Genomic DNA, 14,864 nt, shown 5'->3' on the forward strand with positions numbered 1-14,864 from the left:
TCAGAGTTGGGAAATCAAATCCAGGTTCTCGTGCAGATCAGGCACATCCCACAGCCCCAGGAAAGATGATTTTATCAAGAGTGTAGACCTGTAGTGCAGGATACTTTAAAGTCGATGCCCAAGGCCAGAGGTGGGGCAGTCACTACCTCTTGTTGGTTCTACTGTTGGAGGCAGATTTTAAATCATTTGTGGATTTTCTCCAGCAGTAGCCAGCTTTCGAAGGACCATTTGAGCCAGTTGTTTGCTCAGGGAAAACTCCTGTCACCAGGAACCCAAGCAAATCATAACTTAGAAAGGAGATTTGCTGCTCAGGGCGTTCGTGATCGAGCACCAAGCCAGGAGATCCTACATCATCCTCTCTCTCTCTCTCTCTCTCTCTCTCTCTCTCTCTCTCTCTCTCTCCCTCCCTCCCTCCCTCCCTCCCTCCGTCTCTGCTTTTTCCTATTGCCTGAAACCACCTTGAGGTATGGCCTCTCTCTCACATCACCCTGATTGATAGTATCTATTCCAGGAAACCCAGACGCCAGCTATGTTGCCAAGAATCATGTTCAGGGAAATTGGGAGCTCTTGTTCTACTGGCTATTGTCCTTGTTTGCATGAGTTGATTCCTTAGGCATTTTTAATTTCTCACAGTGGAATAGATGTGGACCAAAACCTGCTGAAGATGTGGCTTACTTCTTAAACCCATTGCATATTAAGTCACAGGGGACAGTTAAGCTGTTAAGTTTCAGTTTTTTCAGAAAGAGCCCATTTGTTGGCTGTTGCAAGGTTCCATGGACTGCTGTGTGAGACTGTCTTGAGCACTAGTTATCTGAGGGTAGTTATGGCCAAGACAGCAGCCACATGTTTCACAGCAGGGGGAAAAGGGGCAAGCAGGTCAAAATGTAGGTGGTAGGGATGGCTAGCTAGAAGGCACCAAGGACTTGCCAGCAAGCCAGGCGGTGGTGGCACACGCCTTTAATCCCAGCACTTGGGAGGCAGAGGCAGGTAGATTTCTGAGTTTGAGGCCAGCCAGGTCTACAGAATGAGTTCCAGGACAATACAGAGAAACCCTGTCTCCAAAAAACAAAACAAACAAACAAACAAACAAACAAAAAAGTCCTCATGAACCTAACAAAAATTATCCACACAAGACATATTTCCCAATGGAAAGCCTCTCTATGGAAGGCTCTGGGTGTCAGGCAGGGGACATGACCCAATCTTGGTGTTTACCTCTTCCAATCATGTTGAGAAATGATTGCCTTGAGTCTTTGGGAGTACAAAGGAAGAAAAGCATCTCTGAGGACATGGCCTCAATCCAGAATTCTGGCCGGGGGGAGGGGTTGGGGGTGGGGAGTACTTAGACAAGAGCAGGGAGTGAGGTGGCAAGAGCCCTTCACTAGAGGAACCAGTAAATCTGGGAGCCCAAATGAGGAGAGCACCTTAGTTAGAGGGTGCAGGTAGGCTGTGGACATGCGAGGGCTGGGCAGAGCACTGAGGCTGAGGAACCACCTGCTCCATGCTTGAGAACGAGGCCTTAGCAGAGAGCAGGTTGCCATTACCCAGGAGCAGACCTGGAAGATGAAGAGCAGAGTCCCACATGAGAGACAGCTCCTACCTAGCCCCCCATTTCCACTCTTCCATAATTTCTTTCTGTGTAAATATTTCCATTCTGGACAGGAAGAAGCAGGTGCTAGCCTTTTGTCAGTCAGAGCAGAATGTATAGCGTTGGGCGTTTTGTGACAGGGGTACATTTGGAAATAGAAAGGCCAGTACAAAAATAAGTTACAACAAATCATCTCATTCTCCTCCTGTGTTTTCCTTGAAGACTGGTTGGGTGGAAAAATCCCAATTATTCCTTTATTGCACGTAAAATACCTCCAAGGTCCAAGCCAAGTCTTGCTTTAGGTCTGGTGTACAGAGCTTGGAGGAGAGGCCAGCTTATTTCTAACCTGCGCTATTAATTATAGGGCGCTTGCAAGAGGAATTAAGTCTGGAAATGCAGCTGGCAAGCTAACACCTAATTCAGTAAATAATTGAGAGTCAAACCATTATTTTCCTGAAAACTTGAAATTGTTCAAAGTACATTCCTGATTAGCACCTAAATAATAAAGTAATTATGTAATTAGTAATTAATTTGTCACTTCAGGACATAATTTAATTTATTATCTTTTCTTTTAAGCTTGACACCGAGGTAATAGAGGCTGTGGTTGAGTTAACTGACTTTTCAGGGGCAGGGTGGGTGAATTAGGGCTCTGGCATGAGTACACATTTTCAGTACCTGGAGGCTGGAGTCCCAGGACATCCTTACAAAGACTTGGGAGGGCTTGTCATCACTGTGCTTAGTGTCTGTCTGAACACTGGCTTTCTTGAGGATGTGTGCTTTATGTGAGGAAGTGTACTTCTTTATTTATCCTGTAGTTTCAAATGTCCCTGTGTACTCACTAGCTATGGATGTTGGAGATTAGAGGCCAAGGTGGCCCTACATGGTCTTGCCTCTAAGAGGATGTATGTACTTGTATTTGTATTGGACTATAGACGTGTATGTTGTAGGCCTTAATTCATTCAATTATTCCACTCATTACTCCATTCAAGGAATGTTTGTTGAGCACTCCATGTCTGGGAGCTCCAGGACACTTGAGTATTCAGTGGTACTAGAGAAAGCCACCTGCTCATCTGAAGCATGGAAATAGGGTCTGGATGTAGAGTTCCAGGCTGAGCGAGAGCTCTGCAAATGGATGGTGTTGAGGTTGGAAGCTCTCACTGCAGGGGAGACACAGAAGGGCAGTGTTCCTAGAATCAGCAGGAGAAAGCATCTGGAGGTGGAGCCTGCGCAGGCAGGACCCAGTCCTAGCACCCTCTGACTCTGGCAGCATGGCTACATGGAGGGGGAAGGAGCCTTGCTGAGGCTTTTCCTTGGTCTTCAGACCAAAGCTCCCAGGGATGACAATGACTATACTAATGGCAGAAAAATCAGAGTTTGCTGTGAGCATTAGTCTGCATTTTTCACAAGATCTTCCATAAACCTCATCGCACTTACTACCTACATCAGTTCCAGAGGGCAGAGGATTTAGATTAAAACCCGGGGAGTCTGAGGAACTTGCCTGAGATTATATGCCAGGCTAGTACTTGAACATGGTCCCTTGGGCAGAGCCCAGAATAGACTATCCTGGTATTGGTGGCTTTGATGTTGATACTCAGAGTAGCCATTTTGGAAGGCCATGGAACCAAATAGTCCAAGAGGTTAAAGTTGGCCAGGCTCTACAAGCAGCTCAGCAAAGGCAAGGAGTTTCTCAAAAGCTGATTATCCAAACAGGATAGAGTGTTAATCACACCTTCAGTGCTAGGGAGAGGATAACCTCTCAGGTAATCAGGGGAGAATTATTAAATATTATAAATTATAAATTATTAAATATTATAATATTATATTAAATTAAGGGTAGAAGCCTGTAGAATTCACTATTTACCTTCAGCCATAGGAGCCAAAGAGAGGCAGGCAGATGGGAGATCTTTTCCCCTGTCTGTAGAACGTGGTAAAAGTAAGACTATGTGTCCTTAGCCTGGGACCTGAGTTAGGCCTTGGTGAGGCTGTCAGGAAATCTGCAAATGAATGGGCTTGCTGGAACTGCGATACAGGAAGTAGGAGGCTCTGTGCAGTGTGATAATCTTGAAGGGAGGTGGAAAATTCTTCAGTCTTGTTTATGTCTTGTTCCTAGCACTGAGCGTGGCAGCTTCCCAATAGTGGGAAGCTTCACTGGGTAGGAGCTAAGTTCAGCCAGATGAGTATAGAATTCGGAGCTAGCCAGACTGAGTGAAGATCCAAAGTTGACCAGATTGTCTCTGCGAGCAGCTCAGGCACAGAGTGCTGATTCTTTTAAAAAGCCGATAATCCAAACAGGATAGGCCATTATTCGGACTTCAGTACATGGGAGAGGATAATCAGTAGGTTTGAGGTCTCCCCATCTCTGGGATATTACCTGTAGGAGTTTCTGCACTCTTGTTAGTGATTCTTTGTCCTTGCACACGGCAGAGTTCTGCACAGGAAGATGGAGTCCATGTCTCATTTTCCTGCTGTCCCTTTGCAGCCCCTCCCACCTTTACAGAAACACCCCCCCAGTACATCGAGGCCAAGGAAGGTGGAAGTATCAGCATGACTTGCACTGCTTTTGGGAACCCTAAGCCCATCGTCACCTGGCTCAAGGAAGGGACCCTCCTCGGTGCTAGTGGAAAGTATCAGGTGGGTCAGCTCTCACTTGGGTGCCACAGTCACTCTTCCTCACCCTCTCTCCCTGCCCATCTCCCATGGAATGCAGCTGGCCGCTGATGGTATCCATACAGGCCCAGGGTGGAGGCAGGCAACCTCATGGCCTGACTTGACTACAGACATTCCACTGCCTCTTGTAGGAAGGCCCTTGTCCTCCCTGTCCCTGTACACGAGTCCCTGAGGCCATTTCCGGCTCCTCAGAGCTCATCTTTTCGCTTAAGAGGCTTCCTGGTGTGGCCCACAGGTTGATATTGAGTTCTTTCTGTGCTCCCAGGTGAGTGACGGTAGCCTAACAGTGACGTCAGTCAGTCGGGAGGACAGAGGCGCCTATACCTGTCGAGCATATAGCATCCAGGGTGAGGCTGTGCACACAACCCATCTGCTTGTTCAAGGTAGGGGGACTTTTTCAACCTCTTTATCCCTGGAACTCTGCAGGAGGCTTCCAGGCCTTTTGAATCATGGAGAACGTTTTTCTCATGGCACAGCCTGTCCAGTTAGGGGTGGTAGAGGAGCTGGATGGGGACTGTGTCACATGTATCACTTACCATCTCTCTCACCTTGGTCAGCTGGAAAAAGGGTATCTCGTGGTGTAGCAGGGAGACAGGGACCATGCTGAGCCGTCTTTGATTTCCCATCTACCATGTCTCCACCTTCCTCAGAGAGGAAACACCCTTGGATCATCTGTCCATCAGTGATGACATCTGTTTGTAAAGATAGGACTATAAGCCAAACACCTGACTTTCTTTTTCTTTTTTTTTTTTAAATTTATTTTTATGTTTATTGGTGTTTTGCTTGCATGTGTGTCTATCTGTGTGAGGGTGTCAGAAGTTTCAAAATCAGAGTTACAGAGAGGTGTGAGCTGTCATGTGGATGTTGGGAATTGAACCCAGGTCCTCTGGAAGGACAGTCAGTGCTCTTAATCATGGAGCCATCTCTCCAGTCCCCAAGCACCTGACATTTAAACAATATCAGGGGCATTGAGTAGAGCTGGCTTCTGTTGTCAGCTCTGAGATATTGGCCTATTCTGTCTGATGCTAGAGTGCCCTAAAAAGGACTGGGCACTCACTTCCCGGGATGGGCAGGTTGCCAGGAAGGGCTCTCTGCCTCCTTACCCTCTGCATTCTGGAGTGGCAGTGGGAATTAAGGGCAGTTGTGTCTAGTTCGCAGAGTAACTGTAGTGATACTCTGCCCAGTGGTCTCTGAGTGCTCAGCAAGAGCTGAGGCAGACAGTGGGAGGCAGTGTACCCGTGGCCTGCTAGTCCTAAGGCTTTGCCTCTTTGTTCCCCCACCTCTGGCCCTGAGTGCCTTCTGAACCTCTGACTGGGGAACAGTACAAGGTTCTGTCTACCCTAGAGACAAGATCAGGCCTTGTACCTTCTGGCCTGAACTCTGTTGGAGAGTGTTGGGTAGTAAAGGTGTATGGAGGTTATAGGTGGCTGGTCTAGAGATCATGGAACAGTTATAGATGTGGTACAGAAGGGTGCCTGAGCTTCACAGTAGCTGGAAGCATCTCTGTAATGACTACCTGGGCTCTGCTTTCTGGACATCCCATCTTGAGCATCCCAGAGCTTCCTGGGAAGCCTGGCATGGTAGCCCTCCCAATCAGGAGAGGTGATGTTTATTCCTGTTCTCCCCAGGGCCTCCCTTCATTGTTTCCCCTCCTGAGAACATCACCGTCAACATCTCCCAGGATGCTCTGCTTACCTGCAGGGCAGAGGCGTATCCCGGCAACCTCACCTACACCTGGTACTGGCAGGATGAGAACGTCTACTTCCAGAAGTGAGCAGCACCCTGCTCCAACCCTCTCACATGGGTCCCCACAGGCCCTGCCTTGAGAGAGGGGCCCGGGCAGTGCCTGGGAACCCTCTAGGGGAGGTGAAGGGACTCATTGCTACCTTGCTTGTATTTCTGCCAACATCCTTTTTCTCCTTGTCTGCTTGTCACTGTTTTGCAGTGACCTGAAGCTAAGGGTGCGGATCCTGATCGATGGGACACTGATCATTTTCCGAGTGAAGCCAGAGGATGCTGGGAAGTATACCTGTGTCCCTAGCAACAGCCTGGGGCGCTCCCCCTCTGCCTCAGCATACCTGACTGTGCAGTGTGAGTAGGGGTGAGGGAAGAGGTCTCTGGGCATTCTGGTAGGTGCAAACTGTACTAGCTAGATTTGAGGTTGAAGACCCAACATGTTTCTGAGGTCTAGAGGAGTGTTTGAGGGCAGAATAGGGATGGCTCTAGAAGAGGCCATGATCAGCCTGGCCAATAGAGTCAACTGTCATCAGCAGAGGTCTTCTGTGGGCTGGTCATCACGGGGTGCTAGCCAGTTTATTGATTCAAGCTTAGATCAGGTTCAAGGATAAACAGACCTTAGCTCTGAACATTTACCATTCAGAATGGTGGTCCTTGTGTTATCGAGTACTCGTTTATACCTAGACCTTGAGCTAGTTGCTGCTGGGCACTTTTTCCTGGGTGTCCGAGGGAGCAGGATTAGTTTCTCTCCCCATTGTACTCTACCTTTGCATATGTGAACACTGTGCACTGAATGGAACAGAACCTTTCTGGGTGATTTGTTCTGCTTCCATACTTGGCTCCTTCTGGCTACCTAGTCCCTCTGCTCTGGGGCTGCAAGACTTAAACGAATGAACTGTTGTTCAGCCAGACTCATAAAGGGCTTCTGTGTGAGCCTGAGAATATACCTAGTATTATACTTGGGTGCCGTTGGTTGCTTTCCCACCCACCCTGTGACACGCTGGACATTGTGACAGAGTCAGATGGGATGATGGGTAATGAAGATTAATGTCTTCCTTTTGATTTATGGATGGCCCTGTCACTCAGGCAACACAGGCTGCAGGTTGTTGCTATAAGGACAGACCTCCACTATTAGAACGCTGGTATGGGAGAATGACATACACCCGAAGACATGGAGTGGCGGGGGTGAAGAACGTAGCGTGGGGATCTCGGCCAGGCTCTGAGCTGAGAAGTAGAGGAGCAGTTGGCCATGGGGTGCTCCTTGATGGCTGTACAGGTCTGAGTGTACAGTCCCAGTGGTGAAGCTGAGTTGAGCTTACTGTGTCCTCCCTCAGTCCTCATGCCGCGTGCTTTCTCCTTTCTGTGGGATGACTTTGCTGGTTCTCCTGCAGTCTTGACACTACAAGCATTTGTAGTGTGCTGTGGTGCAAGCTCCTGACTTTTATGAGCTGGGAAGCCCGGCACACTGGGTGTATCCTCCTCGACCTGTAGTAGGAAAAGCAGGAGACTCGACATGCTCCCCCAGCACTGGAGCAGAAGGGCTACAGGGAGGGGCAGCTTCACCTTGCAGGTGTGCCTCTGCCTCTGGCCTGGGTGCAAGTAGGGTCATGTGAGCTAGAAGGTGCCAGTGATGCAGGAGTGATCAAGACAACAGGGATCAGCCTTCAGAAGGATGCCGACCAACCGGGATGAAGGCTTCATCCTTGGAGCTGTGGGAACTGTTCTTTTGCAGAGATGTTTTGGTGTCTCTGGCTCTCCTCAGCACCAGCACCCACTCCTACTTGTCCTTTTTATACTCCCCGCTTTCCTCTCTTCAAAGAGAATCCGGGAGTTGAGATTTATAGGTGGGTGAGACAAGGATCTTTATTTCTGCTAAAGAGCACTGTTCAGAGTATTTCCCATTCATAAACCCTTTGAAAACCTTGGAGAAATTAGAGAGAGAGAGAGAGAGAGAGAGAGAGAGAGAGAGAGAGAGAGAGACTATCATACAAAAGTAGGAAGCTACATCTAAATATATAACTCGGCTTGGTATTTATGTAAGGCTGCTCTCTGAAGAGCTCAGAATGCTTGAAAGGTACCAACCAACTCATTCATCACAGGCTTCCCAGCTCTGGATCTTTCTCCTTTGTAGCCCGAGGAGTCCTGGGGAGAAATGAGGAGAGATGACTTAACTTTTAGCACAGGGCTACAGGATGTCTCCCATCTGTTCTGGGGTCATGATAGATTTTAACTTTAACTGCAGAGTCGGTGGAATACTGAGGCCGCCAGACATCCAGCACAAGGAATACCTGCCATTATGCTTGGGACTGCATTGTGCATAGAACTGACATTGCTTTTTGGTTTAGAATACAAAGTAGTTGGAGAAGTGCGTGGTCATTGTCAGCTTGGCAGGGCTGCGGTAAAGTCTGCAGTGAGAGCCATTTCCATATTCTGAAGACCAGGGCAGTTTAAAACATGCCTCTGAATGTCTCCAAGCATTCTTCAACATCCTAAGGTTCTTTAAAGTATAGTAAACTGGGCAGATGAAGGAAGTATGCAGCCTACCCGAGCCTGCTGTGCGTGGTGCTAGGGAGCTGGGATGGTTGGTCTTACTTACCATGGTGGCCCTGGCTCCTAGCACTATGTTGAACATTGAGACTCTCAACTAGTAGGTATAAAGGCTCCTTTGCAAAAGGAATGGGGTTTGTGCACTGGTTCACTTTTTGCCTTGATTGCTCACCTGGTTTCTCATGTTTTCCCACACGACCCCTTTCACAGACCCAGCCCGTGTCCTCAACATGCCCCCTGTAATTTATGTGCCCGTGGGAATCCATGGCTATATTCGCTGTCCTGTGGATGCAGAGCCACCTGCTACTGTGGTGAAGTGGAATAAGGATGGCCGGCCCCTGCAGGTAGACAAGGTATGAGCGAGTGCATGGTCGGATTCTGAGTGAGGAACATCCTTCTGACAATGAAGATGCTGGCTCTGGGCTCTGGTTCTCTGCCAGCCGCACTCCTCCTAAAAAGCCTAGGCAAACAAAGAGCAACGATCTGGCAGGAGTTTGGCTATGCTCCATGCCCACAGGGGATGCCAGCACCCGCTGAGCTGCTATTCTGTCCTATGCCCAGCTCAAACCCTGCCTGGAAGTGGCTGGGAGGCAGTCCCTGTGTCCTGACCACGGCTCCCTGCTCTTTCATCTATGTCTGGCAGAACTTGGGTTGGACCTTGATGGAGGATGGCTCTATTCGCATTGAAGAGGCCACAGAGGAGGCTCTTGGCACTTACACCTGTGTGCCTTACAACACCTTGGGGACCATGGGCCAGTCTGCCCCTGCACGGCTTGTCCTGAAGGTGAGTCCCCAGGACTATGCATGGCCCCTGTGGTGGGCAGTGTTCCTGTGGCCAACCTTTTATACCCGTCTCTGTGCTTCCATTAGGATCCCCCATATTTCACGGTGCTACCCGGCTGGGAGTACAGGCAGGAGGCTGGCCGGGAGCTGCTCATCCCCTGTGCAGCTGCGGGGGACCCCTTCCCTGTCATCACCTGGAGGAAGGTACCTGGGCTTTGAAGCTTTTGCACTGTGGGGGAGGCGGGAAGAGCCGTTGGTGGTTCTACTTGGACCCGTGTGGACAGGTCAGATATTAGGAGGGAAGGGAACATTAGTGGATAGTGGCGGGTATTGGCAATGGGCTCAGGGATTGGCCCAACATCTCCATCCTCCTTAGGCTCCTGAGTATGACACTTTTTCCTTAAACTGAATCCCTGCTCCCATCCTCTTCCCTGCTCCTTGTTTGGCTAAGGTAGGGAAGCCCAGCAGAAGCAAGCACAACGCACTGCCCAGCGGGAGTCTCCAGTTTCGTGCCCTGAGTAAGGAGGACCACGGGGAGTGGGAATGTGTTGCCACCAATGTGGTCACAAGCATCACTGCCAGCACCCACCTCACTGTCATCGGTATGTGGTTGAGTAGGCCGACTGGGGTAGTTTTTCTCACTCTGCTGGTGTCTTTCCTAAGTCAGATCAGGGATGGCAACTTGAAACCCTTGACCTTAGGAGGCTCTGGCAGGGAGGCTCAGGGTTCATGCTTGTCCTGTTCTGGGGAAGTCAGACATGTGGGAACTGGAAGGAGTAGACTGAGCGACATTCAGACTGTGTGGCACCTTAGCCAGGCACTGAGCTGTCTGAGGGTCAGGCCAGTGTCCATAGCCTGGGGCGTGAGGAAGTGACTAGTACTCCTTGTTCATATTACTCGGGACTTGTCAGCCTGCCTTCCTGGAGCCTGTCCCCTGGGCTTGTCAGCCACAGTTATACACAAGGCCACCACTGAGTATTTTACTGCCAGTTTAGGCTGTGAATAAAGTGGTCTGCACCTTGTCACTTACAATCTATCGGGGAGCTCCTGGCCATTCTGCCCAGTCACATCCTTTATACTCAGTAGAGGCTGGCCTCATACCTAAGCCTACTGCTGTCTGTTGTGTGGAACATGGCTGTCTCTTGTGTCTAGAGATTAGTAAGGAGATGTGATTTGTTTGTTTGTTTGTTTCTCCCAGGACTTCAAGGGAATGTTTTTTAGCTCAACGATGCATGGGAATTTGGTCAGGATGAGAAGGGCTCTGGTTTTTCCTCTGGCCTGTGTTCCTGCTGGCGACACTAGCCTATGCAGTGGGTGGGTTTTTCTCTCTGAGCCCATGAGGACCAGGTTGGGCCTGGGACTCTGCCCTCTCTGCTGCCACCTCCTGTGATGCATCTTGGTACCCCACCTTTGCTAGGTGGGGACCTAGCAAACAGGATTGGCTCTGTTTGGTCTGAGCTGTCTTCCTTGTTCACCAGGCACCAGTCCCCATGCCCCAGGCAGTGTCCGGGTCCATGTCTCCATGACAACTGCCAACGTGTCCTGGGAGCCAGGCTATGATGGAGGCTACGAGCAGACATTCTCAGTTTGGTACGGACCTCTGTGAGTCAGCCCCGCATGCTTTGCTCTCAGCTTCTCCCTCCCTCGCCCCACGCAGGACATCCCGTCTGCCCCATCCTATGCCATCCTAGGGTGGGTGGTGGGCCCAAGAACCCTACGATATCTACTTGCCAGCTCTCTAGATGGCAAACTGGGCCAGTTTTTAAGGATGCTAGGTATGCCTATAAGGGAGTCAAGGCATCCTTGTGTTACCGCCCTGGAGGTTAGCATGCTGATCTGTACTGAAATTGTCCCCCTTCCGCTCTTCCTTTGGCTTCTCTCAGTGTCTCACCCCATTCTTTTTCTAGGTTCTTAATCTTCAGAGTGTAGTGAATAGCACCTGAATTGCAGTTTCTAGCTTTTACTTCTGTCCCTTGCCCAGAGGTCCCAGGGACCAGGTGCTCCCATTTCTTCCCTTGCCTCCCCTGTGTGGATTTTCTCTCTAGGATCTTGTGCATGTGGTTTTCATGGCTGCTTTTGACCAGACCAATAACTTAAGATATTTACCAAACCTCAGGGTAGGTAGATCTCACAAATGTAAGGAAGAGGATGCGGACCCAAAGCATAGAATGGTAGGAAGAGAAACCGAGGGCACTCCCTGGCTTCTCACCACCCAAGGCTTTTCGTTCCCTATGTTCCTTCCTGTCTTGAGCTGGGAACTGTGGCATCCAGATCCACGGACAGCATCCTCAAGTGAGGAAGATGCACATTTTTATTTCCTTCTCCTTCAGCCTGGTTCTCTCTGAGTCTGAGGAGGAGGAACAAGCAGTCTATAGACCTCAGAGAGAGCCTTCAGCAACATGGGGTTGAAGGGCTTCCATTTCCCTCGCAGTTCTCAGACTGAATGCATCTCCTGGGGATTGAGTTCTCTATGGGCGAAGTGTACCTAGATAGTGGGAGATATAGTGAGAACAATCTCCCGTGCCTTGTCTGTGTTCCTCTGAATGGGGGAAGGGTCCCATGCCCACTGCCTGGAAGATGTTGTAGGACGTGTGGGTCAGGAAGTGACCTCTGCTGTTGCAGAGGTGTCTTTTGGGATGGACAGACTGGGCACAAATAGGGCTTCCCTTTTCGCCTATGCTGTTACCCTACATGGTCACTCATCTGAATCACTTGCCTCACCCTCTACTCACTTGTGTTGGTAGGGAAGGTTAGTTGCCATGCTAGAAGAGGCCTTTCCTTCTTTCTGAATGGCCCTAACTAGTTGTACTTATACAGACATTTGGTTCCTACTGTCTCCACATCCCCCTCTTCCTCCTTCTACTCCTCCTATTCTTTCTCTTCCTCCCCCTCCCCTTCTTCTTCCTCTTTCCCTTCCTCTCCTTCCACTTCTGCTTCTTCCTCTTCTGCCTCATCCTCTTCCCCTTCTTCCCCTTTCCCTTCTTCATCCTCTTCCTCTTCTCCTTCTTCCTTTCCCTCTTCTCCTTTTACTCCTCTTCCTTCTCCCTCTTTCTCTTCTTCTCCTTTTCTTCTCCTTTTACTCCTCCTCTTTCTCCTCCTCTTCTCCCTCTTCTTCCTCCTTCCCTTCTTCATCTTTCCCTTCTCCTTCCTCTTCTCCTTCTTCTACTTCTCCTCTTCCTCTTTTTCCTCCCCCCTCCTCCTCTTCTTCACTTTCTTTTGCCTCAGCTCACATTATTGGGCATACATGGTGGTGGCAATGAGTCTTAAAACCTAGAGGAGAGCCTGTGGGTATCAGCTGAGTACAGCTCAGGGACGAATAGAGTGGTCCAGTTGCCCAGGACAATGTCTCCTCCCTGTGGTGTCATCTGGAATTGCACTTGTAGCAGGTGACTTCCTTGCCTATTGGAAGTTGAAGAAGAGGGTGGTGGCTTTAGAGTGGAAAACCTCACCCCTAGATTCTTTACTTTCCATCAATATAACTTTCCCTTTGGTTGTGACTTCTAACCTTCAAGGCATTAGGAGCCCTGGTACTGCCACAAGGAAAATCCCTGGTCATTTTTGTTAAATGCTTTGGATATCCTCAGATGACCCAAGGTGGACTGGATTGAGTGGGATAGCCTGTGGTACTCTGGGTCCTACTTTTGTCTCTCCCTGGTAGGGCGGACAGCCAAGGTCATCCTGGTTCCTTCTCTAGTCATGTCATTGCCCAGCTGCTCATTCTCATTTCCAGTGTCCCTATTCTATCAAGACAGAGCCCATTTATACAGTAGTGCTTGGAGTGGGATCCTCTCACAATGCGATTGGTAATCTGACCAGTGTCTTCAGCATTATTTACACCTGAGGACCCTTTTCACTGGGGAGGTATCACAGTGGGGTATGCCCTGGTGCCATGAAGATTGGCATAGCCAGAGCCGGGCAACTAACCCCACCTTGGCTCTCCTTCTTCCTGACCTTGAACCTGGGAATGCTTGTACTTTCACTGCCTTTCCCTTGAAGACCTTGCATGCATGCTGTTCTCTCCAGTGTGACCCACCCCACCCCTTCTCCCCCATCCTCTCTCTCTCTCTCTTTTGGCCAGGATGAAGCGGGCTCAGTTTGGGCCCCACGACTGGCTGTCCTTGTCAGTGCCACCGGGCCCCAGCTGGTTGCTGGTAGACAGCCTGGAGCCTGAGACTGCATACCAGTTCAGTGTCCTGGCCCAGAACAGGCTGGGAACCAGCGCCTTCAGTGAGGTGGTCACTGTGAACACTTTAGGTGAGGCCCTGGGCTGCTGTGTATTGGGGACTATTTCTTAGCAGATCTTAGCTAGACAGAGCCGAAAGTAGGGATGGAACTAACATTAGGGCTTAGTGGGTACCAGCACCTTACAAAGTGGTCTCTGTTGTAGTTTTTTTTTTTTTTATTTCCCAGTAAGGATTTGCCATGTACTTCTGTAGGATTTGCCTGCTCCCATATCATGGTATTTTGGCTATATCCCTTTTGCACCCTTGGATAGACTGGAGTAGTTCAGTGATATGTATGTTTGGCAGTTTTACAAGGGGACAAGGAGCCTTCTGCACTATCTACCCATAGTTGCATGTCTTCTGGGGTCCAAAATTAGCCTTGGCAAACAGACACTTCTCAGGTGGACTGGAGGTTGTGGCTTTAGCCCCCTTACTACCCTGTGGACAGCAGATGTAAAATGCTCACTCAAAACTTTAAAATTCCTCTGATTAGGGTCTCACCTATTTAAATAGCCATTCCTAGCTTAGAATTCACTTTGTAGACCAAAGCTGGCCTTGGATTTGCAAAAATTTACCTGTCTCTGCCTCCCAAGTGTTGGGATAAAAGGTGTATACCACTAAGTCTGGGCTCCAAATGAAATTGAAAGTATGACTCATGTGTCGTGAGAAGATCTCTCACCAGTTCTTGGGATGAGAACGACAAATACAGTCATGTGCCTCTTGACAGTGGGGAAACCGTCAGAGGAAACTGCATCTGAGAGTTGTGTCATTAGGCAATGAGGTCACGGTGTAGATGGCGTGGCATTATGAGAAAATGATGCAACCCAGAAATATCGTGAACTTCAGATCAGTGGAGCTGATGCGGCTGGAGCAGAGTGGGGGCTGTTTTCATCAGACACCTTTTCTGTTGCTGGAGTATGCTCTAGCCACACAAACACACACACACACAAACACACACACACACACACGCATGCATGCACGCACGCACACACACACATCATGGAGTAGATACATAACCTGTAGCGTCGTTGGGTGTTATTATTGCCATATACTCTGCACTGTACACAGCTGCACTTTATGTGACCAGCAGAGCCGAAGATTTGTTCATACCAGTGTTACCTTAGATGTTCTAGGAATGTGCTGTTCTATATTATAGGGACTCCTCTCTTAAAGCTGATAGGACGTTTTCAGCTCCATAATTTCATGGGAATTATGTTGGAATTATCAGGAATGTTGCTGACAGAGCTGTTATGTGGCACATGCATGACCTGTATTCTTCACTAGATTCTTCTCTCTCCTCATGGTACCTGGCTCTTCTTCCC

The 14,864-nt window shown here is 49.3% G+C and overlaps 1 protein-coding gene across 2 annotated transcripts in view; it reads left to right on the forward strand.

Moving 5' to 3' along the window:
* Nucleotides 1-14,864, forward strand: part of Igsf9b (immunoglobulin superfamily member 9B) — a 46,104-nt gene that overhangs the window by 13,667 nt on the left and 17,573 nt on the right. The window contains exons 4-13 of one of the 2 annotated variants that reach the window (XM_028763912.1): nucleotides 4,065-4,216; nucleotides 4,518-4,635; nucleotides 5,881-6,022; nucleotides 6,198-6,343; nucleotides 8,747-8,889; nucleotides 9,180-9,320; nucleotides 9,407-9,523; nucleotides 9,771-9,921; nucleotides 10,798-10,909; nucleotides 13,398-13,573. In XM_028763912.1, the coding sequence (XP_028619745.1) occupies nucleotides 4,065-4,216; nucleotides 4,518-4,635; nucleotides 5,881-6,022; nucleotides 6,198-6,343; nucleotides 8,747-8,889; nucleotides 9,180-9,320; nucleotides 9,407-9,523; nucleotides 9,771-9,921; nucleotides 10,798-10,909; nucleotides 13,398-13,573 (1,398 nt within the window). Of the gene's footprint in view, nucleotides 1-4,064; nucleotides 4,217-4,517; nucleotides 4,636-5,880; nucleotides 6,023-6,197; nucleotides 6,344-8,746; nucleotides 8,890-9,179; nucleotides 9,321-9,406; nucleotides 9,524-9,770; nucleotides 9,922-10,797; nucleotides 10,922-13,397; nucleotides 13,574-14,864 lie in introns of both variants that reach the window. The other variant, XM_028763913.1, reaches the window with a different exon arrangement.

This window comes from Grammomys surdaster, unplaced genomic scaffold (assembly GCF_004785775.1).
Source record: "Grammomys surdaster isolate TR1022 unplaced genomic scaffold, NIH_TR_1.0 140, whole genome shotgun sequence".
In the NCBI taxonomy this organism is placed as follows: domain Eukaryota; kingdom Metazoa; phylum Chordata; class Mammalia; order Rodentia; family Muridae; genus Grammomys; species Grammomys surdaster.